Below are 26520 nucleotides of genomic sequence, written 5' to 3' on the forward strand. Positions count from 1 at the left end.
CAATCAGTGAGCCTTTCTTTTTGTCCCGTTACAAAACGATCCCTAAAGTGAACTTTAGGCCAAAAACTGGACGGAGAAAAACACATTGAAAGTGCTAAAACATCTACCTTTTCTTTAGCATTGGTGAACCAAAAATAGCGGGCTCACAATAATTCAAACTTGGATATTCCATAATTCTGGTTAATTCAAAGAAATTTCAAAATTTTGGTTGTAATTTATTTATAAGCTACTTAATTTGAACGGCGTTTTCGTGAAATTCATACTTTATGTTTCAACGGCCTTGTTGAGTCCACTTCTTTCCAAGCACCGATGCACTGCAGAAAAACCACACCTGCGGAGCTTGATTCCGCGTGTGTTGCTTCTCCGCAGAGCACCGGTGCTCGGTGAAAAGCGCACTCAACGGGACTCCAGCAGGGCACACAAGCTATGAAAACAGGCACCACAGACAGCGTGGCTCACGTCACAGCGTCCGCTCAAGTTGCTATAAACTGCCGCGCGGTGCTCGTTTTCATTGCTCATGTGTCGCCCGCTTAATAGTTCACATAGGAAAAGCTTCTTGGCCTGATGAACAAACTTAATTTTGTTTTGAGTTGTCATGTGCTGCCTAAAACCCACAATAAATTTGAGGGATAAACCTTTATCATACATTTCACAAATTTTTTATGTGTAACATACCTGCTTATGATCAGTAGGCCTATGTAGAAGAAATCACCAAATATCTGCTTTGCATGTGTCGCCATTAATATGGCAAATCATAATTTTACCTTGCATCGTATTTAGAAGAATTTCTGATAATTCAAACTTCTGATAATTCAAACAAAATTTGTGGCTTCCTGGAGTTTGAAATAATGAGAGACTACTGTAATTTATAAAAACAAATAACTAGGCAGTGTAAACCAATTAAACTTTCTGGGAATACTCTCTAGATATTGCTGGATGTAAATATAAAAAATTTTCAAAATCAAATATTTTTTGTTGAAGTTTTTTTTTGGACAGAACTTCTTAAGGGGGACACCCTCTTAAAGGGAGGCACGGCCTAGGAATCACAATTTTTTTTAAAAAGTCACATCATATGAAATTAATGAGCGAGTGAAAAATAATCATTTGTATGGCACATGCATACGTGAAAAATAATACATGAATTCCTTATTTTGTTAACCTGGAATGGACCCAAGACCAACCAGATAGGCTATGGGTCCAGAACGATTATAAAGTTTTTTTTTTTATGTCTGTATGTGGTATATAAACCATCTATGAATATGGACTCAACTTCTGGACTGTTCTGGCTATTCTGATTGTACACAAGAAATATGTTTGCATTCATGCAAGTCTGGAACCCTGCTAGTAGCATCAATATCATGTCGTTTGCAGCATCATTCTAATGCAGACGAAATAGCCCTGGACAAAATAGATTCAGACAAAATGGTCCAGTCAAAATTAATCATTTTAATTTGTATATCAAATCCCACTGCAAGCCAGTAGATGAGCCAAAAAGAATAGAAAAGTATACTGTAGAAATAATATACAAGTATATATCAAATAATGCACCTGTAATATTTGACATTATGAGGATGAGAAAAGAAGTGGTTCCCTAACATGCCATCGAAAATATAGGTAGCATGTAAACGATAATGCCTTTGACTCATGTTTTACACATGCTTTCTTGCAGCTCCATTCTGCCAGTTCGAAATTTAAGACAATACATTCGCAAGATGTGACTATTTTCATCCCATGCTTACACTATGTTTCACTAAAGTCAGAGGGCAGCCGACGCCATGAGCTGATAGGACCAATCAAGCAGTGCTGAAAACAAAATGCACTAATTTCCTTCATCAACATTCCTTGCGTGTATCCTCATGGCTAGTCCAATCAGGCACAGAGCGCATCGCAACCTTGCACTTTTAGTCAAAGCGTCTATGTTTCTGTAGTGACTTCCAGGGACCAACTTTGTACAGTGCTCAGACTTATGCAAACAGGAGAATATAAAGCCAAGTGAGCGATAATAAAAGCTTAATTAGCTTTTGTGCTCCTTTAGTTGTTTCCTAAAATATATCACAAAAAGCTTCAATGCATTGAAATATACATTACACTTCCACCTGTGTTGAATAAAGCTTCAGAGTAGCAGTTTATTACAACCCTCCAAGAGCGCCCAGTGTGAAGACAATCGACTGAGGACATTTTGTCCGGGTTAACATTTGAGAGCATTTTGTCCGGGACCGTTATGTCCAAGATCATAATTGTCCAGGACCATTTTGTCCAAACCATTTTGTCCAAACCACTTTGCCCTACACCAGGAAATATCATGTGAACATTTCGGTCGTGCTGATCAAAATACAAAGCGTATATACTACAAGTTTATTCAGAACGCAGATTTTCGTATCCATTAAAAGTTCTAGAAGGCAACACTGGCAAATTCACAAAATACTGCATGCTCTACGGCTTATCGTGCTAAGTGTGGACTAAGGAAAATATTTCTAACTTTTAAATTGACCTCAGGGAACTTTTCACAGTGTGCAGAAGATATTGTACTCCAGAGCAAAACCGACAGAAACAAATAAACCAGGGGTTCTTAAACGTTTTGATCTCGAGGAATGCCTACTTGCTTTGAATGGCAGCTGAGGAACATCTTACGGTCTTGGCAATGATCCAATAAAGCAATGCAGAAACTCACAGCTTGTAAACAATAAAGGACATATGTACCAAGGAGTGTTTTGCTCATAGGCATGCATCAATAGGTGGCTGAGGTCTCTTAAACTAGTGAAGTAGAAAGACACTTTACTTCGGGCAAGGTCAGTCGAGTAAATTTCAGGGCTGGGGGAACCCATAAGGGTACTCTGGGAAACCCCTGGGTTCCTAGAAAAAAAAGAACAGGAACCCACATGCAGAATAAAGGCAGATCTTAAAGTAAGCTTGGCATTCACAGTGCAAACATCTTTACTAATAGTTTAGTGAAGCCCTCCCAGACGATGTTGCCGCCCATTCTGCAAAGCATATTAAAGCCACGGGTGTCTCCTCTGAAAGCGCCTCACCAATGACAGCTTGAACGGCCACCCGAAGGTATCCCTTGACGTCGCCTTTCTCATTGACAATGGCCACCTTTTGAACCAGAGGAACGGGGTACATCAGGTTGCTCAGGTACACAAAGGCCCTAAAGAGAGACAAACAAAAATAGGCAACTTCAGAATCAAGACACAAAAATCCTCATCTCATCTTTTTGTTTGTGGGATGGAAAGCATATGATAGAAGGGATAAATGAATTCCAAACGAGTATGAGAGGCAAAGAGACTTTTAACCAGGTATTTATTTATTATGTCAAAAGCCTAATGGTCATCATTATCATTGCTGCCACCATCACCCTAAGTTACTCGATGGAGGTCAGTTGACAGGCTTCCTAGAACACCTGGCACCTTTTTGAGGAGAGTCTGTTTGGTGGTGTTAGCCACACTACCAGCCCGTATAAATGGGCAGAAGCAACACAACTGGTGGAGTGTTGAATACACATTGTCTGCGGTGGAAAGCGATTTTATGTAATGTTTGTTTAAGAGTTTGCACAAAATGAGAATCGTTCGAAAATAGTCGTTCTTTGTGGTCCGTAGGAATGATGCCACTAGTGGTGCTAGGACCGCTATTCACCCATACTCTCACGTGTGGGCAACAGAGGACTGTTTTCAAATGATGCTCTTCAGTGGTGCTTGTCGACTCATAGCTCTAAGAACGTTGCTGCTGCCCGCACCAACAACGAAAGACAGGCATTTATATGGGCTGGAGTAGACCCTCAATGTTAAGCCTTGCATTGTACAGACCTGTAAAAAGCAATGAAGGACTAAATGATGACTGACCTGCCAATGAGCCTGAACCAAGGAAATCTGTCGTAGAAGGGGTCTCCTCCCGTGATGCTGCTCTCCACATTGTAATCGGGCGACGTGGGTGACAGCTCTGCTTCGTTGTGGTACATCTCTCGCATGAGCTCCAGCCGCTGCCTGCAAACAAAACAACAACCTCGGTCAGTCCACAAGCTAAATTTTTCATGGCCGAGATTTCTTCACATGCTTTGTATAAGATCAGGAGCCAGACGCATGCATGTAGCACATGCAGATTACTTTTCTTTTCACGAGTGTCACTTTTATGTAGAATGTTCCAACAGGATATAGAGTGATGATCACATTGTAAGCTGAGATTGGCAGTTTATAACAAATTTGTTAGGTCAATAGATGCATATCGTCTAATTGGAAGCATATCACGCAGCAGCGTAACAAGATGTCAAGTAAAAAAAATAAAAATTAATAAAAATACAGGCTACTGAAGTGACTTCCAGAAGTTACAGACTGTGTGTTCAATGATAGATGGCCTGAGCATGTGTATGTGTTGAACAACATTGCTATAAAAAGCCTCGTCTTCGAGCTTTTTTTTTTTATTGCGCTTTTTTTTGGATGTAATGAGGCATTCAAATGATACTCCACATGCAGGCATGGATGGCTTTTCATATGAGTTGAAATCTGTAATGCTATTGCTGATGAATGAAACTGCATTACAGATTGTCATCATTTGGCATGTTAGCAACGAGACATGCATTGTGATTATAGCAGGCCTGTGTGATTTGTTTTACATTCTGCAGTTTAAGCGGGTGCTAGAAATGCATTGTAAAGAAGAAAAAAAAAATTTTTTTTTAAAAAGAAGGAAAAGTTTTTTTATGGTTGTCCTGCAGAAAAGGGCTTTGTGGATACAAAGTGGACAGTGCAGTTCTCACTTCCCCAATAATGTAACCATGCCCTATTAACTTCGTCACCCATTTCAATAAGTCACACAACCATTAAAGGACGGTCAAACGTTCAACTGCATCTGAGACTTCAAGCTCACTGGTAGCCTCTATATTTTGCCTAGCTGCACCAACAAGCGAATCTATCCTGCTAGAGCCTGTTGCGCGAGTGGCAACAGTATAACCAGCTACAACCAACAAAAGTTTGGTATAAGACCATCAAATGTTGATCCTAATTAGGAACTAACAAAACAATTAACCTCAAATCCAGGTGGGGTGAGTTTTGTGCTGCCCAGCATTGTATCTGACAACCACGATCAATTCATAGCTTTTCCTCAAAATCGCTGTAACCCCTATGGGATTGTATTATTCTGCATAAATCATAAAATCCCATACACAAAATTGTGCGATTCCATCTGAATCCCACAATTCTATGGTATATATGAAATTGTGCGATTCAGTATGAATCATTCAATTCCAAACACAAACTTATGTGATTCCACATGAACCATACGATTTCGCAGACAGAATTGAGTGATTTCATATGAGCCATACAATTCCATATACAGAATTGTGTGATTCTGTATGAGTCATACAATTCCATACATGAAATTTTGTGATTCCACACGAATCATACGATTCCGCATAGAATAATGTATGCCACAACAGAGATCCCTCGCAGAAGCAGCTACGAGTTGCCAGCAGGCTTTCCGACAGCAGAGCAAAGCGTGCGCATCCGAGGAAGCCAGCCAGGACAAAGGGAGAGGGCAGCGCGCGACGCGAAGTGTGCAAGGCCCGGCGGGACATTGACCTTGTCCGTGAAGGGATGATGCTGGACAGGCCCAGGCCAGCTGGTGCGCTCAAGCACTGTAGCAAGTCGTTCCGGAATTCGGGGCTCCCGGGAGACCAGGGGTCCTCATTGTACACATTGCGCATTAGTTCCAGGCGACGTCTACAAGTGGGGCAGGGGTCAGAGGGAGAGCTCCGTGTTAGTGGGCCCTCCCCGCTGACACTCGCGCTACATGGCAGCCCAGCCTTGATTGGATTCGGGATAGTGCTTAACAGATCTGCGCCTAATTGCCTGCTACAAAATGATGACAAGTGCAATCAAGGAGACGAAATTTCCCCCGGTAAGGCTGGCCCTTGTGTTGCAAGTGTTTTCAATATTCAATACTTTGCCTCACTAAAATGTTGGTGCTAAGTTGGGGAATACTATATAACTTAATTTAGCATAGCAGTGGGACATTGCTGGGTCTTTGGCGTGCCAGGTGGACTCTAGTCAGTCATGTTTCTACGATTCAACTCACTGTTTGAAGTGCTAGATCTTAGTAAGAAAAGACCATAGCAGTGTGCATGCTACACTATCTCTACCTAAGGTGTAACATATGCAAATCCAGACCAATGGTTTACATGCCATGCTACATTCATAGCAATTCAGCTACAGTAATGTTTGGAGGTGGGCTAGTCGGTGATGCATTGTAAACATAGAAATAAGCAATTCAGCTACATGGTAAGTCCTGAGCACTATCCAATATGATTGATCATGTAGAAAAGGAGAGAAATGTTTAACAGCGAAAAAACACCAAGACTATACTTTAATTGATTCCAATTCAAGTCTGGGCTGTATATGCAGTATTTCATTGCAAGAAACTGCTAAAGACCCCAATTGTAGACAGAGCGCACTGGATCTCATAATATTTATATAATGCCACAAGTGAACTTTGTGGGATCAACTCTCTAGGGTTCTTTTTCATCTCGATTTACAAAAGGTTTTACATCGGCACGTAGCAAAAATTGCTCCGCAATATGTGCAAAGTACTGCAGAATAAATGTGCAAATAGCTTAATTATCTTTCTTGCAAGTGACATGAATGCTGGGAACATACCCTGCAGCTTTTCACATGAAAGATTCATGGCTGCCACTTTTTTGTACTACTTTCTGCATTGCGAAAGCACGGTTTCTAAACCCCATCTTACTTGGTTAGCCAAGCAGAAAGAGTGCTTCTAGACTATGACAAAAATTAAGGTATCTTGAGTTTCGAATTTAAATGATCTTGTGCATCGCTTTCACAAAGTTGGAAGCTTGAGGAAATGTTTTGAACAAATGTCACGACAGCCCTCTAAGAAAATGCTTCCTGGATGGTTCACATTGTCATTCTAGTCAACGACTACTGTGCACTAATCTAAATTTATGCTGGCAAGAGTATAATCAGAAACAAAAACACTCTGACTTTCCGTGATTTTTTATATTCGGGTAAAATTCCGCAACCTTAGCTCACTCTCACATCAGCTGCCCTTGGGGGCTCTAGGTTGCCAAATAAATTGTAAAATTATATTAGAGTAATTTTTGATGAGGAGGTAAAAGGGAGAACTTGGAAGGGGAACTGAGAAAGGATGGCTACTTTGTCTACAATTGAGGTGCAGTCTAGCAGAGCTGTTTGCATGCAGACAGGTGTCAGGTTTTAAAATATATGTGCATGCACAAAATACAAACAGTAGCAGGCACAGTGAGACAGAAAAATTAATAGCAGGTGGTCCGTAACAATGCACATGTACACAGATTTTTTTTTTTGTAATTAAGAAGTAAAAAGTAATAACACATATAGTCTGTCACATTACACAGAGGTGTTTTGTATCGTGTAATACTTGAGGGATAACAATCATGTTCCGTAATTCCCACTGAAAAACTTGGGGAAAAATTTGGACTTCCATCCTCAATACTATTAGGATTCTTGTTTTTGCTTGGGTTAAAATTTCTGTACAAAGGCTGACTTTATATCACCTATAGGGAAAACTGAGACAATCAGAAATCGCTATTTCATGATTATGGTCATTAAGAAGGTAGTTCAGGCTAGAGCCAGAGGGAAAAACAATTTAGTAGTTCTGTGTTAATCTGCAGTACAGTCACAGCAATATAGCTGCGACACGTCACAACGAAGTCGTCGGTCATCGGCGTCGCGTTCACGCACCGTGGGGCCAGTCGGGTGCGTAATAATAAAAACCAATTAATTTAATTGTTCGACACCGGGTACAGAATTGTCAACGTGGTTCGGGAGCCATCTCATCTTCTTCCTTCCCCTCTCGAGATCAAGCGGCCGTGGTCGTCGCAGCTCCAATGCTTTGGTCGCGTGCTTGCTCCCTTTTTCCGGTGTCCTCGCGCGCTCTGAATAGTACCAACATGTAAACGAAAGAATTCGGAACAAAGCAGACATCTGTTTTGTTCCGCTATTTTGTTCCAAACGCTTTTGTTCCTTTTTTTATCCGGAGCACGTGCAAGAGTATCTCCTTGCACGAGCTCTTGGCGTTGACGGTGCTACTACGACAATTTTTACAGCGGAGCTGTTAAGGGCTAGGTTCTTCAGGATCGTGTCCGTGTATGTCGACACAAACCTACCTGGACAGCTACCGCCATCTATAAGCGACGGCGGCAAGCACACAACCAGTATAAGTTCTGCCATCCCTCGTAGATGGCGATAACCTTTCCAGCTATAATAGAAGAATGGATAGTTGGGTGCGTTGGTGGGAACTCATCGTAAGAAACAGCGCGAAAAACAGACGACGACTAAGAAGAAGAACACAGTGTATCAAGTACAGCTCCGCTGATCTTCTTTCTTCACGAGAGTGGAAAGGCTGAACAATTTTTTTATAAGGCACTTTTCTTCTTTTTTACAGATTGGGTACTTTGTAGTACCCAATCTGCTCTAAGCTTAGGGTACTCCAAAAACCCTAAGCTTAGAGCGGGCTCGTAATGCTGCAGTGTGACTCCGTGGTAACGTGCCAGCTTCACTTGCAGCGGACCCGGTTCGATTCCAACAGGCGGAGGGTGATTTTTTTTTAAGGATTTGGCAACGTTGACGACGGATGCCCTACATCGCATAACTACAACGTCAACAACGGAGCTCATTTCCAGTATTGGAAAGAGCCCATAACAACAATCGCTGTAAAACACAATGAGACAGGTTAAAACAGACAATGTTGTGTGCCTTGCCCTTTCCTGTCACTTTTTTTTTTTTTGTTCTCCAGGCTGGGGTGCATTTTTGTTTCAAGTGAATTTTAATTGGCTCCTCTGTGCCCTCACTCTTGTTTTTGTGCCTGAATGCAATTTTGTACATCTTAATGAGCTAAGGAGAAAGGAGTTTCAAATACTCTCCTTTACACTCTTGCAAAGAAATGAGGCCTATTTTCACAAAACCTATCAGAGCAGCATATTGAAGAATAGGGATTTCCCTGAAAATCAAGGACTCTACGCATACAGTGCGAGGCATTAGAACTGCTTTAAGGGATGACAGATGTTGCTTTTGCAAAGTGCACTTCTATTGTTATTGCAAAGTTTCCTCAATTGGTAGCAAAATGTATAAGTAAAAAGTTTTCTATTGGGCCTTAGGCTATAAACTACCTTATCACTTGCTAGAGTAAAAAAAAGAACTGCCCTTGGTTTGCTAACATATCTTGATATGAGTAAATGAGACAAAGGAAGATAAGGTAAGTGGTGTGCCTTTTTCTATTTTCTCCCATTTTGTTACTGTTTTACTGATGTATACTTGATTATCAAGCTCCAGGAAAATCTTTTATTGTCTATATTTTTATATCTACAGAACAAAAATACACCATAGAGTCCTTACCAACTTAATCCACATACCAGAATAGTGCACCATAACATCACTAAAAGTGATCCAAGTGGGGTAATTATCTTGCATTGTTTTAATTGGGACTAAAACTTTAATGAAGATGTAAAATGTAGTCATATCAGCCTATATAACTTAAGTATAAATTAGACCTACCACATTTTGTGGATTACAACTGTAGAAAACCCCTTACCATAAAATACCGAGCATTCACCCATTCCACAAAAGCACCCACCCCTCAATTCTGTAAAATTAGAAAACTACACAAAGGACATATCTTTACATATTGTTGACCTAAGGAGTGCCCATCCCCCAATTTTATATGATTACTATCTCCAAATTTGGAGTGGGCGCTGGCTCGGGATTTTACGGTCATTTTCTTATTAGCCAAAAAAATACAATGTGCTGAACAGTGCTGGGAAAGCTGGGAAAAGGAAAGTGTTACATACACAAGTGTTTTTAGGTGAAAAAAAAACAAAAACATATTAGATTTTTCACATAAACAAAACAAGAAGCAAATCCAAAATGACCATCACGCAGTGATTTGCCCACTTCCAAAAACATAGAGCCGCAACTCTTGAATGTCAATACTGCAGGATTTGGATTTGGGCCAAATGTAAAATAAACTGATTTTGATAATTATCAATGAGCATGATTGAACAGCATCAACTACTAAGAAAAGAGATTAAATTTGGTGTAAATCAGCCAAAGCATGTTCATATATTTTGAAACAGTCATTTAAACTTACTGCAAAATTTAGATGTGCATGTATACTACATTTGTATATTTAGTTCTACTAGGGTACCTAGCACTCTTGAAGATGTGGTAAAAAATGTAGTAACCTTAAACCAACGAACACTCATAAAAATATAAACAAACGAAAACCAACTGAAGCAATTCAAAGGGATAAAAAAGGAGTGTGTTCTGTTGAAGAAAATGCCAAGAAATTGGGTCTCTTTCTCTCTTTGATTTGCTTAAGGTGGTATTGGTATGTTATGTTTTTGTCTGTGTTTATTTCCAGCTTCATTTGTTTTAATATTAAAACAACATACAGGCTTAAACATCAAACACAGTTCAAGTATAGTTTCAAAGTTTGCAACTCCAACTGAATTTGAATTTATCAATTTGAGACAGTAGGTTCCAAACTCCATTTCCACAAAATAACTCAAAGCTTCATATTCATCTCCATTCAGAATGCTTGACCTTTGTTTACACAAAACTTTTGACCGATTGCATGCCCCAGATTGCACCACAGACCCCACTAAGCACTTTCTAAGTTTAAGACTGCTAGTGACAAAAGGACAAGACAAAATAGAGTGCAGAAGCAGCAGCAGCAGTGGTAGGGTGCCTGGAATTCCTAATTATGCATTTTCTTTTATTGCAGGCTCAGATGCAGCCAGGTTTGAGATTAAAAAAAGGATAGGGTGTTGCTGCACGTGATCAGTGCCCTCGACATAAATGTGCCATGCTATTCTTGTCTACTTCAACTTAGTACATTAAAAATGTAAAAAAAAAGTGTCCACATAGTGTTAACGCATTTAGCAGTACAATGTATTTTAGTATAAAACAAGCTTCGATTATGGAAATCAACACAACAAAAGAATTGTATGTAGTGCACTCCACTCAATATTTCACAAACTGAACTTTGATCGGCAATGCAGCAGTCATCCCAAGCACTGTTAGCAGACGACAGACCGTTTTGTAGGAGCAGCACACTTCATGGAAGCCATCACCATTCTTATCAAGATACTCACAATACACTATGCCAAGAAGCACAGTGGTGGTGCGTGCCTGTGCCTGTATATTAGAGATTTTGGGATGTTATACTTCAAAAAAACAAAAGCTAAAATTTTTTCTTTTTAGGAAGCCAGGATCAATTAGGTTTTAATTTCACTAATACTAATAAAACATCTCATTAATGCTTTAGAAGCCACCCACATATTATTCACTCTCATGATCAATTTATCCAAAAGACGTTACTTTCTTCTCTCACCGCAGAGTCATTACCCTTTCTGCAGCACCACGTTGGAACTCTTTTGCCTTTCAGTTTTTGTTCTAGCGGACTACTCAGCCTATAAATGCAGCATACAGCTAGGATAGCTTATTCTACTACTATGCAGTTCCTCCCCTACTACGCATCTCCCTATCTCACAGAATGGAAGGGGGACGAAGAAAAGGGAGTGTTGGCACACCCCTTACCCCACCCTCCCCTCCCACACGGCGCAACGCCATTGGTTGCACGCGCTATAACGTCAAACCAACAGCTGCGCTGCATCAATGACTAACATTCCCGTGACCTCGCTACAGTGCAACAAACTCCAACAAGGTTCGTGCAGGGTTCTCACACTTCAAGAATTAAACCATAAAATGAATATTCTAGGCACTGTATCTAGTGGCAGCAGCAGCGGTCAAAACAGCAGGAAGAGAGTTAACAGTGGGGAAAAGGGGGTAGAGACAACCGGTTTCCATTCAAGCGCGCGTGCGTCGAAGCAACGCCTGCCACTGACCTGAGCTTGCTGAGGGTCCAGTGGTGGGTGGCGCCATTCTTGGTGTCCTGCACTTCAACCGCCACCAGGGTCCTCGGAAACGGTGCCGCGCCGTGGTCGGGGAAGTCATCCAGGTCGTCCCGGGGAACTAGGTCGGCCGGCAGGGGCGAGTAGAGTGTGTCCGTGAGCAGCACAAACTGGAACTGCACCTGCACACAGAAACACACCACCCGAATGTGTCCGTTTTCAATTGCAAAAGAAAAAACAAATTGCAGTATTAATCAATGGCAAACTTGAGAGTCATTCAGAGTTGACCAGGGACAATTTCTTTCTACCGAGGAAATAAAAAATCTGACAGGCACAAAACTACTATGTGAGTTTTTCTAAGTATTCCTCGTGAACATCCAGGTACCAGCACTACCATCGTTTTGGCAGCTTCACAATTTCTCCAGAGTAGAAAGAACTAAGCTGCGTGACTGCAGTCGGAAGAACATGTCCGTCCATCTGTCATCAGCTATCGTTCTCTGCGGGACTGTTGACGCCATTCGTACACCCTTAATTGTCCATAACATTCTTTGTTCCCACTGTGCTTGTAATTTTTCTTAGAATTGTAGCTAGTCAAACTTTTTCTTTGCCAGAAATTTAATTATGCACCGCTCCTCTGCAGCTAGACACACTGCACATCGCCATCATAGCTGGAACTGTTGGGTATGGATAAAATACCTCATGCTAGACTCGTTCAGAGATTCTTTATGAACAAAAGTCCTGGTCAACTTTTGAACACCTTTCGTACTAGTAATTCCTAGTGTGAAAGAATGAAAAAGTTCCTGACAATAGCAATAAGAGACTGAACGAGGGGAGGCTTCAATCCCCTTGTTCATAATAATGACTTCAGTGTTCCTAATGGTGCCAAAGAAAGAGCACCGAAAGTCTAAGAACACATTACATTTAGTTTTGTGACTTCTATATGCATTTTTGTTGGCATAATTAACTACTACACACTATTTATGCCGGTCGAGGAATGCATTCTAATTTCTGCTCGGCAATGCACATAAATCCTGGTTTGTTCATTCAATCACTGATAGTTTTATTTTTATTATGCCTACAAGTTGTAGTATATAAACAATACAAAAACATAGAGCCTGCAGTGCTAGGGAGCAGTACTAGGGGCCCTTGGCAAGCATAACTTGCTGTGCTTACCGCATCATTAATTACAAGACCATTCTAATGCCATCAATATGCTCACGACCCCCAAAGTATGGATATGAGCTAGAGTTTTCAAAGTTATTGCCTTCTGATTAACACATTCTTAGATCATGAAGCTGAGAAAAGTTTCAGATGAGGAAAACATACCAGAGAATGAGCAAATTTGATGGGCAATGGATCTCACCTTCTTCTTGAGTTCCACACTGATGGCGTTGGCCTCCTTGAGGAAGATGGCGTTGCCCCAGAGGTCGTCCCTGAGGGAGGTGAACTGGTGGTACTTCCACTTGTTGAAGGCCCACCCTGCCAGCTGGAACTCCCGCTCTGTCCAAGCCTGGTCAACTGCACACAAAGGCTGGACATTAGTGCAGTAAAAGCACTAACTTTCTACAACTTAGAACGAAAAAATAAAACATGCCAAATGCCTCAGCATTTTGTAAACAACTTAAACAGCAGGTCGGAAATGCTTTCCATCATTATTTTCTTTTAACTCATTTAAAGGATAACGCCACCCAATTCCAGAAATGTCAGGATTATGAGTGATTTCACATTAAAAAAACACTAATAAAAGGCACTATGTCGTTTGTTTCGCGAAAAATGGGATATATTTTGGGAAATATTACTTTAAAAATGAGCAGAAACCAAAACCACAACTTCGGCTCCATCGGGCAACATTGGCCTCGGGCCGCCAAAAACATATGACTATCACATGGTATGAGCAATCACGTGATCCTTTAAGCAATGATGGGTGGGACCGGAGCGGGCCACCGTTGGAGTGGGCCGCCATTGTGGTGGGCGTGTGGCAGGCGCAAGTGTCTTCTGCACCGCAGTCTTCACCGCTTATTGGTGTCTACGATATCTGAGAACATCTGCACAAGTGTGGCATCAGTGTGCGCACGTAACGGCGGGACGGCCAGGCAGTTCCCAAGGCTGAGAAGCGCACTGAGCAGGTGCGTTACGCCAACCATGTGGACACCACTGAGTCAACACAATTGGTCAATGCCGAGAAGAAAGGCTGCTGACGTCACCTCTTACGCTTTCACGGAGAAGTAAAAACAAACAAAAAGGGGCAATGTTGATAATGTTTAGCTCAATGTTGGCTACATCAACACCGCAGCCTTGACTGCGCTGTTGATCGTGCCTCCATTCGCCCACTAGAGTCAGCCGATTTCGGCCATTCAACACATCCAAAGTTTGCCGGAACGTTTAGAAACATTTAGATAGAACTGGGTCATTAAATTTTATGTGTGGTCTTCCTAGGTGATAAAGAGGACTGCATTGTTTTTTCAAAAACAGAAACGAAGCATAGCTGCCCTTTAAATAGGGCTTCAACACTATGGCTCAACCACAGATGACTCGACAACTCCTCCTTTGGTTCGTCACTACACTTGTCTCAGCACATGTCTGCAGCTGAGTCGAAAGTAAATGACACATTTGCAGTTGACACTAAAGCAAAGAACTTAGCAGAAGTTATCTAGAAAAAGGAAGGTTGTCTATTTAATTCGTGGAAATGTAGCGTATTTGAGCATCCACTACTCACACATAGTGGCTTCTCTAAAGGGCAAAGAAGGAGCTGGCTCTGAATTCTCACTGTCAAGCTTGCAGCACATTCGACACATGGGGGAGCTACAGTGCGGTGACTTACACACATCTTCTTCCTCCACCGCACTCATCTCTTCCGCGGTGCATGTGCTGTACATACTGGAGATCATCGACTGTTCTTCCACCTGTCGCTGCAGGCTCTCGATGCGTGCCTCGTACGTCTGCAAGAGGCAAGGGGAAGGACGTCTTCAGACCTCGCGTCACATTTCACAGAAAAACCATGACGACGAATAAGCACCAATTATGTAGGCGTCTGTGCACTCGTGTATATTTTCAAGCTTCAAATTTTGCGAATCAAAGTAGTAAGTCAGTAGCAGCATTAGATTCACTGTCACAGTGCTGTCAACCTATGAAAGCAAAATGTGAAAAGCCAACAGTGAAACAGGTTTACTTTAAAAACCTGATCATGCAAGTGTGACATGACACTGACGAAAGTAGATATGAACAGTTTATGAAATCTCTCGAGGCAGGATTACTTCTCTAAGATTACAGTCTTGCCATCCATCATTAAACCAGTGTCATCACATTTGTCTCATCTTCCCAATAAATTTCTACACAAAAATTATTAGCTAGAGAAGTGGTCAGACAATAGTGTTTCTTGAGTGTGCATAGCTATGCAACTGAAAAGCTGTACTGCTAAGAATACAAAATGTCTTCAAGTCTGAAGTAAGCTTCAATGCAATTATTTCTCCAGAACCATGTGCACGCTACTTTCCTAATTAAAACTGCCCCAGGTTCCCCGGAGGCGATGTGACAGGCTACGAAGTCATCCTTACTAAATTGGCTTGAATCCATGCAGAGATAGCCACAGTTCAAAAGATCTGAATTATGACAGCACTATCCATTGGTAATTCAGAAAATGCTAAAGAACACAAATAGCAAAAATTAATCCTCTGCATTTTACTACTGTCTTCAGTCTTGGAGGAGGCAAGCTGCTTTACAAGAATATTCATAAACTTTTCACACATCTCTTGCTTTTTCGTCCTTTTAGCATTCACCTCGAGAATTGGTTAAACGTTTCATTGACATTTCAAGCAGCAGTGTCAAGGTGGGCTTTGCTCATTCTTTTTATGAACCAGAAGTTCTCTAGGACGTCAAAGACTGGAGCACCGCCTGGTGGTGTTAGCCATGAAAAGGGTGTATACTATCAGAGACATGTATACAACCATCTTAGCATGCCGAGATACATTTTACCTAACCTATCTGCATACAATCTTTTATGAAGAGTAAAATGCAGTCATACACAACAGCATATCTAAAGAAAACTTCAACAGCTTTTTCTTTGCCTTTTTTTTCCTTCTTGCTTATTATATCGATGCTCCTGTACATGCCCTATTCCTGTTAGGTTATCGGTAATGTCCGGCGTGTGTTTTCTAACATGCTTTGCCTGCTTCATTCCTCGGCCAGCATCTACTGTCAACATTTGTTGCTCACAAAATGTGCGAGAGAACCTGCCATCATGGCTTTGTGCTTTGACAACTAAATTACATTAGTACTGTAGTGATTGTTGATTGCATTGCTGCTACAGTGTAGTATTGCATTTTATGATCAACATTACATACAGTGCAGACCGCATATAACGTATGTCGCGGGAGTCGCGAAAATCCGCACTATAAGCGGTACCGCGCTATAACCAAAACATCAATTTTTCAGGCCAAAATACATGCCATGAGACAACTTACCTTTGTAAAAGAATTTATTTTATGTTAGATGAAAAATAAAGTTTAGTTTGAGGAAAGTCATTATTTCACCAGACTAGTACACTTCTCTCTCAAGTGTGTCACACGTCTTGAAAGAAATGAGCGACTCTTGCCTGGTGCAGCCTTTTAAGTTTTAATGGCATTGCGGGTTGCGGACGGACGTTGCGAGCATTCAGGATTGCTAACCCTAATCACTTTTCTCCGGTGATGAAAACGTGTGAAAATTCGCATCCTTTATACGGCACACGCCAGTAATACCTACAACTTGAGCACAGGCATGAAATGCTCCAAATAAGAAATCCGGGTGATGTTCGAAAACACAAATGCTTAGAAAGCACCACTGTAGTAGATGTAAACAAACACGACGACATTGGCGTTTCTGCAGTCTTGAGAGTGCCGCCACGACATCGCCGCACGAGTAGGTGGATCTTCCCTTCTAGTACGTGCTGGGTTATCATAGCGACACACAACAAAAATTCGCAGTCAAGGATAGCGTTTTTACGCGGAACGATGAGCTTCCACCACGCCATCTACGTCGACGATCACAACCGACGCCATGTTTGCGGATAGACGAAGTCGGCCTGCGACCGGCATGCAACGCGCGTGAACACTTCTCCTCGACCTGCGATTGGTCTGTCGTTGCGGTTGTTTCCAACCATATTTCCAACGCAGCAGAGGGACGCACGCACGTGAACGACACGTGCGTGCGTCCCTCCGTCGCTATGGCAACTGAAGCCTTTCTCTTCGCTTCTCCCCGCTTCTTCGAGCAACCTCCTTGCCCCACGTGTGCCGCTTGCAGCTAGCGCCGTCAGCGCCGTTATCTAGTGTCACACAGGGAAGCGTGCTCGCTGCGCCGATTGTCGGCGCGGTCGGCGGGCTGTTCCAGAAACCGCACTATAACCGGTATTTCCCTTTGCGCGCCTGCATTTTAAGCGGTATATAATTACATGGAGTTCTATGGGAGGCGAACCAGTGGTTTAAAAAAACCGCGTTAGACCCGGTCCTGCACTATAAGCGGTTATGTTGTAAGTGGTCTATACTGTACATATGTTTGTAGCCCCCTTAATTAATGGCCAACAATAATGTTCGAGTAAAATGCAGCTTGAGGAAAATGACAACACACCTTTCTTTCCTCTTCAAAGTGTTGGTCTGCTTCCTCTTTCTCCTTTTTGTACTGCTCTTCTAAAGCAATCAACCTAAACAGAAGCAACACAGGATCAGTACACTCATATTTCCTTATGGTACCTTGATCATCTCCAAAGAAAACATATTGATATATACAGGTCAAGGAAAGCTTGTCCAGGGCAGCTCTAATAAATCTAAAACAAATATTAGATAACCGCTACTCTCAGCTAAAGGATTCTACATACGTACATAATTGGTTTCGCACAAAATAAAATAGTTTTCGTGAAATCTCTATTCATACATTGCGAATCGAAACTGAAAATCTGGCTGTGGCAGACAACAGTGGTCAAGTGTTGTCATTAGGAGAAAGTATCCATGTGGCACAAATGTTGTCATGCAATTTAATATGTGAAAGGCAGGCACAAACATAACCAGCATCACATGCCTTGTTGCATGAAACAGCATCTGCAACAATGACATGCACAAACATCTACATCACATGTCTGTTTTAACATAGCAGGCAGCATCATATATTAACACCAAAACCGCCCATGTTGGTTATATGCCCCATCGCCCATGTAATTCAGTGGAGCCCGCCGACTTGACGTATCACAAACTTTGGTGACCAGTCCAATAAGCATTTCGATGGAATCGCTTTCTGGTATTCAACCTATGAGCTCCATACACAGGATATCAATTTAAACTTCATTTTTTTCTCAGTAACAAAATTTGAGAGAAGCTGCCCTTTCAGAATGCCATGAACCTTGCTGATTGAGAGGGAAATGTTTCAGATCTGGTGTATCCTTCGTCAGCTGGTTCTGACAAACTATCCACCAGAGCCAAAACATTTTCCGCTCGATCAACAAGCAGCTTCAGGACTTCAGCAGACAATTTCTTTTGACCTTTCTCAGTAGCAAGTGCTTTTTTCTGTGCCCACACAAGTTTTTCTTTGTCATAGCATGTGATAAATTCTACCCACTTCTTTTCCATTTCTTGCTTGAGGTCGATGCCTTGCTTTTCCAAAAGCTCCACTTGTGCAAAGGACCAGTCGACTGGCTCCCCACCTGACAAAAGTGCAGTAATGTGATTGGTCCGAGTCATTTTGAAGCACCTTTTGGTGCAGCCAAAAGTCTAGTTTGGAGCATAAGCACACATTTAATTTTATTCTTATGTTAAGATTTATGTTTTTATGTCTACTTTGCCTTCCCGCTTCTTGCAATCTCTTGATCGTGTACACAGCATAGCATGTTTTATTCTTTAACAAGCAGTTTAATTCTGCGTCGAAGCACAAGGTATGGTAACAGGATGCTGATTGATGAAGGGCAGTATGAACTGCTGTGCATGGTTATTTTAACTACAAAATCAAACATAAACCAAACAGTATATTTCATTGAAATAGTAATGTTAGAATATGATAATGTCAGGCACCCAAATCGGTGTTTTCTTTAACTCCTAAAAGTTGTAATAAAACTGAAGTTCTGAATTTAGATAGAAAACAAAGCTTTTGTCATTTGATTATGGACATCAATGACATTTTATAAGCAGAACTTCATAACAAAAATCGGCATGTAAGCAAAAAATGTGCTTTCTTAAAAATAAAAATCCAGCCAAACTCGTTTAGGCTATTTCCAGGCTTGCGTTTACTGATTCAGGTAATTTAGTTCTAATTTACTGTATTCGCTGTGCCATAGAACCGATGGAACCTATAAAAAGGTAATAACTAAACGAGAGTTGACATACAAAATAAGCTTATAAAGTAGTTCATAAAAGCTTTCTTGCTTGATGAATCCCAAATGTGAAAAGGATATTTTCGGAACAGAATATCGCAGTTTATCACATATACTAGCCGCAGTTATATTCAGAAATTGTCTAACGTCTCACTCTGGAAGACTGCTTTCCCCTTGGCACATGGGTGCACTGCAGCGAAGCAAGGTACACAAAAATGCTATGCTTACTACGCAGTTGTTACTTCACTGCGATACACCACTGTTTGGTGACAAGCACACTCAACGATGCTAGCTATCCAGTCAGAAAAGACCACGAGCATAAGAAATGCTGCCTAACTTCCAAGTACTGTCAATGTTTGATACAGATATCAAACAGAATATTATATTATTGGAGGCGATAATCGAAAGCTTTGGAAATTCACACAAGCCTATCGTAACGACCCGCCATGTAATGGTGCCTGATTTATTATATTGTCAGTATTAATAAAGTTAAAGTAAGTTTTGCCACACTGTTGGCACAAATTCCTCACATATTGGCAAAGTGTAGCAGGATGTAGCAGGGTAAGTGCTTTGGTGCAGTTTGGCACAAATGGTGCAGCAATCACATCACTGAAAGTGTGCAACATTTTTGCAAAGGGATTAGAGAATTACTTTTGACCTTCGGACGAATGGTGACCAAAGTAGAGCTTTAATATTCAGCAAATAGTGAACCCACATTATTTTTAGAGCACAGCTCTTAGGCGCCCCTTACGGCTTGAGCGGCGTCGGCGTCGCCGTAACCAAGGCCACCCCAAGGTCACGTGAACCCCAGGTCATGCGACCCCTCCCAAGGTCACCTCAAGGTCGCATGACCCCCAAGGTGACCCCTCAAGGTCATGTGACCCCTCCCAAGGTCACCTCAAGGTCACGTGACCCCCCGAGGTCACGTGGCCCCCCCCACGAGGTCACGTGACCCCCCCCCCCTCCCCCGAGGTCAGGTGACCCCCCGAAGCATATTAAAGAATGAGGGGAGGAGGAGGAGAAGGAGGAGGAGGGGTCTACACTCCCCTCAGTACCCTTCCCTCCTCCTCCTCCTCAAAAGCTGCGCTCCAATTCGGCGTTACAGGGAGTTGTAGACGACTTTCACTTTTAGAGCGCAGCTCTTAGGGGCCCATTTCCGGCGTCGGCGTAACCGCGAGGTCACGTGACCCCCCCTGAGGTCACGTGACCCCCTCAGGTCACGTGACCCCCCTCAGGTCACGTGACCCCCCTCAGGTCACGTGACCCCCCTCAGGTCACGTGACCCCCTCAGGTCACGTGACCCCCCTCAGGTCACGTGACCCCCTCAGGTCACGTGACCCCCTCAGGTCACGTGACCCCCTCAGGTCACGTGACCCCCTCAGGTCACGTGACCCCCTCAGGTCACGTGACCCCCTGAGGTCACGTGACCCCGTGAGGTCACGTGACCTCCTGAAGCCACGTGACCCCCTGAAGTCACGTGAACCCTTGAGGTCACGTGACCCCCCTGAGGTCACGTGACCCCCTAAGTTCATGTGACCCCTTCAGGTCACGTGACCCCCCTCAGGTCACGCAAGCCCCCTTAGGTCACGTGACCTCAAGGAGTCACCTATCCCTCAGTACGCTTCCATCTTCCTCCTCAAGAGCTGCGCTCTAACCGGCGTTACAGGGAATTGTAAACGGCTTTCACTTTTTTTTACTTCTAACATCAGATTTCCAGTGAAAAATCAAACAAAACCAAGTAATGCTTTTTTTCTCAACTTCCAGGAGGAGAAAGGTCTCGTCCGTAATGAGTGCAGAAGGCAAATGCAATATGCTCATTCTGCTGAAGATGATTCTAACTGAGAAGTAAAAGGAAAAGATTTCAAGCTTGCATGTTTTTAAAGAAAAACTAACAAAAGGCAGGTTTGTAGTCCTGTCTTCCCAAATATCAATACCATCAAATAGTACAGTGAACCGAATATCTGCCAGCATTACTCACCATTAGAGTAAACCGAGTCGTCCATTTTCTTCCCTAAGGATGACATCCCAAGCTGGTCAAAATCTTCCGAGTATGGTTCTAAAAGTGACACATACAACATAAAAAATTTTGTATAAAAAATTAACAACGAAGTTTACTGGCTATAAATATCCATCTCTAGCATAAACAGCCACAGCAGGATGCTCTAAAAAGTTACGAGCAAAATAAACTCACTTTCGAGCATTTCTACTGGCGACTTGCGCTCCCTGCATTCTCGAGCTGAAAGCGAAATTTGCACGTTTTGGTTAACGATAATAATCCCTGGAGAGGGGGAACAAAGATTTTTTCCAAATGTCAAAACCCTCGTTGAGGCATGTGAGATGTTATACCCAAGCAATAGATGAACCAACCTTGTTCAGGATGCTGAAAACGGAAGACGTGCGTCTTTCCGAGGATCACTCGAGACCCAGTCCTGAGTCTCGTAGAATCCGTGACTTCTCGTCCGTTGACGTATACAAGAGAGCCACTGCAGGGGTACAGTGTGACCACGCCTAAAAGTAAATATTTCGTCCATTAATATCTTTGTACAAAAGGTCCACCACAATTTACAAAAAAACTAAAACAACTGCTGTGCAGGTTCTGTGACACCTTCAATTTTCCAAGTCATGATAAGAAGTTACATAGAGTGCATAAAAGCTTATAGAGCTTGGAATTTGTCTAAAGTGTGTCACATCAATCTGAAAAAACGTCCTTTCATCAAAATATGAGGCTAACAATAGAGCTGGTTAAAAAAACCATGAGCCATTCCGTTATGTGAAGGTGGAAGACCAGCGACGCTGTTTGGCACATGACACAGACCAGCCCCGAGGAGCTGGAGGAAACAAGACATGCGCGACGGGACTGCCACCCTGGGAGAACAGAAGGAAAGGAAACTAGGCATGCAAGCGCTTGGAACTACGACAAAGAGAGGGCAGTGCGAGAGTAGACATGGCCAACAAGGGTTCCACAGCGGCAAATCTTTGAGAAACCTTTATTATCTACATGAGAATCTACTGATCTTGAAAATGGTGCCTACTGATAACTAATATACTGAATAGACCTATTGCTAAATTACCCAAGCATCAGGGTGAATGCACAGAATGGTGTTCCACGCGCCGCACGTGCTGTCATCTGCAGTTGTAATCATTCTAAAGCAAAAGCCTAAAACAAATGGCATCTTGCACGCACATTGGTCGACGCTTTATTTTGGTTATTTACTTTGAATCTCTTATATGGGGAAGGCGTGCGCGTGCAGCAGTGCGAGCGTAGAGTTTTGGGCCATGCACACGAAAAATCCACAGAACCCTAGCCATAAACAGCTTCACTGTAAAAATAAAACTCACCGTCCCGATTCTCAAACCAGCAGTGCTCGTTCAATATTTGAGACCCACTCAGCTTGATATCCTGGGCCACATTGGCATCTGGTCTTCCCACCCTAGAAACCATAGCAAATAAAATTAAGTGTAATGCAAGCCACTTGACACAGCATCACTTTCAACAGCCTACCACAAAAACAAAATATTTCATCACAAACAGTCAAATTTCATAAAAACGTTTCCTATACATAAATGTATGGGAAACTTTTTTAAAGTACTGAAGTAAAGTGACTATTGAAGCAAGAACAGTTCAAAACAAAGACAGCCTGCAGCGCAAGCTGCTATTTTTCCTCACCTCGTTGTCCCGTCCTTGATGTAGTACAGGAGACACTCCGACATCAGAGGGTCCTCATTGAGATTCACCAAATGAGGTGTCTGTATAACGCAAAGTTAGAAGAGGCAAAAGGGTGAGTGCACAAAAATCTAACACAAACAAACCCTATAAGCCTCGGGTAAACAACTACAGACTTTTATGTCCTGCAGTACACTTCACAAAAAATCTCAGTAGTACATTTGAGTCCTTGTGAACCATGCATAGAATTCCAATCGTTGTGACTCGCTGAAGACACTTATTTGATTACTATTTTAAAATAAGTGTTACTTTTAAACTGGTAACATGCACTGGGGTATTAATCCTATTTAGAGTACCCAAGCAAACTACATTTATGTGTCAAAAATTTCCTGAGTATTGTCTTAGTTTCCTATAATAGACTATAATTATTAGGTCTCTGCATTCGCTGTTGAAAATTGCACACATATTTTTAGACCCTGCAGGTAGACTCTCAGTATACTGCATTCGTGCCAAGTTATTTGAAGCCATACTATTTCTAAGTAACAAAGGATTACTGTAGTACTAGATAATTAGAAAAAGTTTGGGGTGCTTGAGTTACTAAACAAACAAAGCAAGTTTAATAATTGGGTCACCTTTTTTGGAGAGAAAACTCCAACGGTGTCACCATCTTCCCGAAGAGCTACCCCCATTTCCGCTAGGACCGCTTCCCTGAAAAATGCCCAGCAATGAAATTTGTATGAAATTTGGCTGGCTTTCACAAACGGCAGGTACACAAAGCTGCATGCACATAATAGCGTATTGCACTTCTAAACTACCTAGTGCCAGCTCATATTGGCCACAGTTCAGAGATTGGTGTGATTTAAAATATGCTAAATGCTTAAGAGCTATGTATTTGAGAATGATACAAAAAAAGAAAGGTGAAACATATATTGCATGTATAAATGCTGCTTTTGAAGTATGCAAAGAGTATGGCTGACGTCTAAGCAGTTGCAGCAGTATTCTTTAGAACAAAATCGAAACACAATTTTTAAATCCTAACAGATCAAGACAACACTGTCAAATGTTCAAGATATAATAAGAAAACAATATCCACCAATGTAAGTATCCATTGGCCAAAGCAAATACAAGAAACATGAAGGAGAAATGCAATCAATGCCTGTGCTCTTAAAAAAATTTTAATTTAAGTTTCACTAACTGTATAGGGTTTAGTTGAGCTAAAACCCTGTATTTTGGCCCACATAAATAAACTATGCCTCACAGAAAGCCGGAACTTCATGCTAAGGTGACACTAGTGATGGTGATAGAATGTGAAGGTTTGACAACAGGATGTTACCTGGATCAAAGGATAAAATAGAAAAACTAAATATCTTTATGAACTTTAAACCCACTGAGACCTAACAGTTGTCAAACCAAGAAATAGCATTGAGAGTGCCTGTAGCATTTATATCAGTGAAAACAAAACTTGTCAGTAAGGAAGAAAACAAGATTGTCTTTCTCGCTGACAAGTTGTTTGCACTGAAATTCTCAATTTCTTCTAGAATATTCTGACAAATATATCTTCAAATAAGGCAGCACCTGAAGACTAGCTGAATCACCAAAACCAATACTTCTGGAGATAAGTAAGCAGGATGCGATGTGAAAGCTGAAGTCAGCACAGCCTGCTATGAGACACAAACACGTCACACACTCCCCTTTCACTATTGTGTGTGGCCCACACTGGCACGATAGGTTCATCGATTGTTTAATAAATTTATGGTGTTATAAATTGCAGGCTCGTATTAAAACTTATTCCGCAATATCTCCTCTTATTCTTATTCGGCACACAACTACTGCAAATTGACACTATGAAATTAAGATTTTAAGTTCACTTTAGAATTAGTTTAAAAACAAGAATGCGATGGGAGTTTCAGTAGATCATTCCAATAACTACAAACAGATTACTTGATATTCGCTGTCACCATTGCACATACATATGTCATATCATTACTCGGTATCATTACGGGAGTTATTGGAACAATGTACTACTAAAACTCTATTGTCGCTGATGTAAACACTATCCTCATTGTGAGATTCCAATTTATGCAGGACGGCACAGCACACTGAGTACAGGTACGGGACCTACCTCTGTAGACGAATAGCCTCCGTCTTCTTCAGCTTCTCTTCCCAGGTCTCGTTGAGCTCGGCGATGAGCTTCTCCGACTCCTGAAGCTGCTCCATGGCGTTCTCTGAGGCCTGAGACACAGACAGGTGGGGCTTGCGCTTGCCACTCTCCGTGTTCATGTTTTCATCTGAAAATCACAAAAAAAAAATGTTTTTTTTTTTATTTTTTATTAGCATTATAGAACTGAAGTTAATATGTGCTGCATGATGCTCTTTGCACAAACATAACTCCAAGGCCTTTTTTCATTCGATTTCGAAAGGGTATTGGCGCGCATCAAGTTTTACCACTTAGCGTCGTGCTGCCCAAAATGAGCACTTTCCGCCACATCAGCGATTTTGATGACAGCCCCTCAATTTTAAGAGAAAAGAAAAAAAAAACTGGTAAGCACTTGTTCGCACCAGCAATATCACTCTACTTACACAACTGGTTAAGATAACGCTGGATTTCTTAGCATACATGGCCAGAAGGCTCCCAATTAAAACAAAATAAAGTGTTTTTTTTTTTAATTAGAAATCTACATTATTGCATTTTTGCTTGGTTTGTTTTCTCAATGCTAATTTAATAGATATGCATAATCATGTCATAAATAAACGGTGGAAACTAAAGAAACCTTAGCAGTTACATGAAAAAGATTTGAAGAAAGGGGCCCTGCATGCTACCTGCCAGAACATCTCATGAAGAAATTGAGTCCGAAGGCTCTATCAACATGCAGCAAGTGACAATTGTGTGCAACCACTTTTTATAATAATAAACTCCAGTTTTCCAAATATGTCTGGAATACATAATCAGTTTGCTATTCTGAGCGGCCTAACGTTCACAAATAAAGACTTCCTTAAAATTTTTGAGTACCTCCATTTGTGTTTATACTATCAGTGACTCTGTTACAAGTAGGCTGCACTGAATAGCCTATGAACTTCATCTTCGCTCATTTGCTTATGTTTCCTCACCTATATTGCTTCTAATACCGCAGGCCAAGGCTAACTGCTGGCCTTCTTCACTTGCCAAGCTACTAAACTCTCAAATTCGCTGCTCAGTAATGTCGCTATTGAAATGGTGTGGCATTGATTGACAAAAGACAAGTAATCATTCATAATTTTGTGAATATCTTTTTTTTGTAAATGGGTTCTGCCTATTTCACATCAAGCTGCTGCCACAACTTATTTTTACACGATACTAACAGCCTCGGCAACCATTACACTATGGAGTTTTCTTTTGAGGGGAGGAGAAAAAAAGGCCTTATAATTTTTTGTGAGCTCTTTCTTATTTTACTATACTTACTACTAATAGTATTCTTCGTCATTAACCACCTCATATCTCTGACTGCAACGGGTTAAAAGCATTACATTAAAGCCTGTTTCTAAAAACTGATTAAGAATTAGTAATAAAATAGACTTTAATCTTGACTTTTCTTCCAATTGACACTCAAAACCAGTCTTTACTGAAGAAAAGACATTGTGAATACATTATTTACG

General features: G+C 41.6%; 1 protein-coding gene across 4 annotated transcripts in view; it reads right to left on the minus strand.

Annotated features, from left to right (window-relative positions):
• LOC115316932 (kinesin-like protein unc-104) overlaps positions 1–26520 on the minus strand; it is a 145755-nt gene that overhangs the window by 41262 nt on the left and 77973 nt on the right. For 2 of the 4 annotated variants that reach the window (XM_040207764.3, XM_040207762.3), the window contains 15 exons: positions 25010–25175; positions 23520–23595; positions 22891–22970; positions 22563–22654; positions 21591–21731; positions 21415–21459; positions 21202–21279; positions 18476–18560; positions 17495–17567; positions 14715–14832; positions 13257–13411; positions 11888–12075; positions 5568–5708; positions 3840–3980; positions 3030–3148 (listed from right to left, as the gene is read on the minus strand). In XM_040207764.3, coding sequence (XP_040063698.2) covers positions 3030–3148; positions 3840–3980; positions 5568–5708; positions 11888–12075; positions 13257–13411; positions 14715–14832; positions 17495–17567; positions 18476–18560; positions 21202–21279; positions 21415–21459; positions 21591–21731; positions 22563–22654; positions 22891–22970; positions 23520–23595; positions 25010–25175 — 1698 coding nt within the window. The remainder of the gene's footprint in view (positions 1–3029; positions 3149–3839; positions 3981–5567; positions 5709–11887; positions 12076–13256; positions 13412–14714; positions 14833–17494; positions 17568–18475; positions 18561–21201; positions 21280–21414; positions 21460–21590; positions 21732–22562; positions 22655–22890; positions 22971–23519; positions 23596–25009; positions 25176–26520) is intronic. The other 2 variants (XM_040207766.3, XM_042290932.1) reach the window with 1 other exon arrangement.

Source organism: Ixodes scapularis, unplaced genomic scaffold, assembly GCF_016920785.2.
Source record: "Ixodes scapularis isolate PalLabHiFi unplaced genomic scaffold, ASM1692078v2 PGA_scaffold1__304_contigs__length_218370807, whole genome shotgun sequence".
In the NCBI taxonomy this organism is placed as follows: Eukaryota; Metazoa; Arthropoda; class Arachnida; order Ixodida; family Ixodidae; genus Ixodes; species Ixodes scapularis.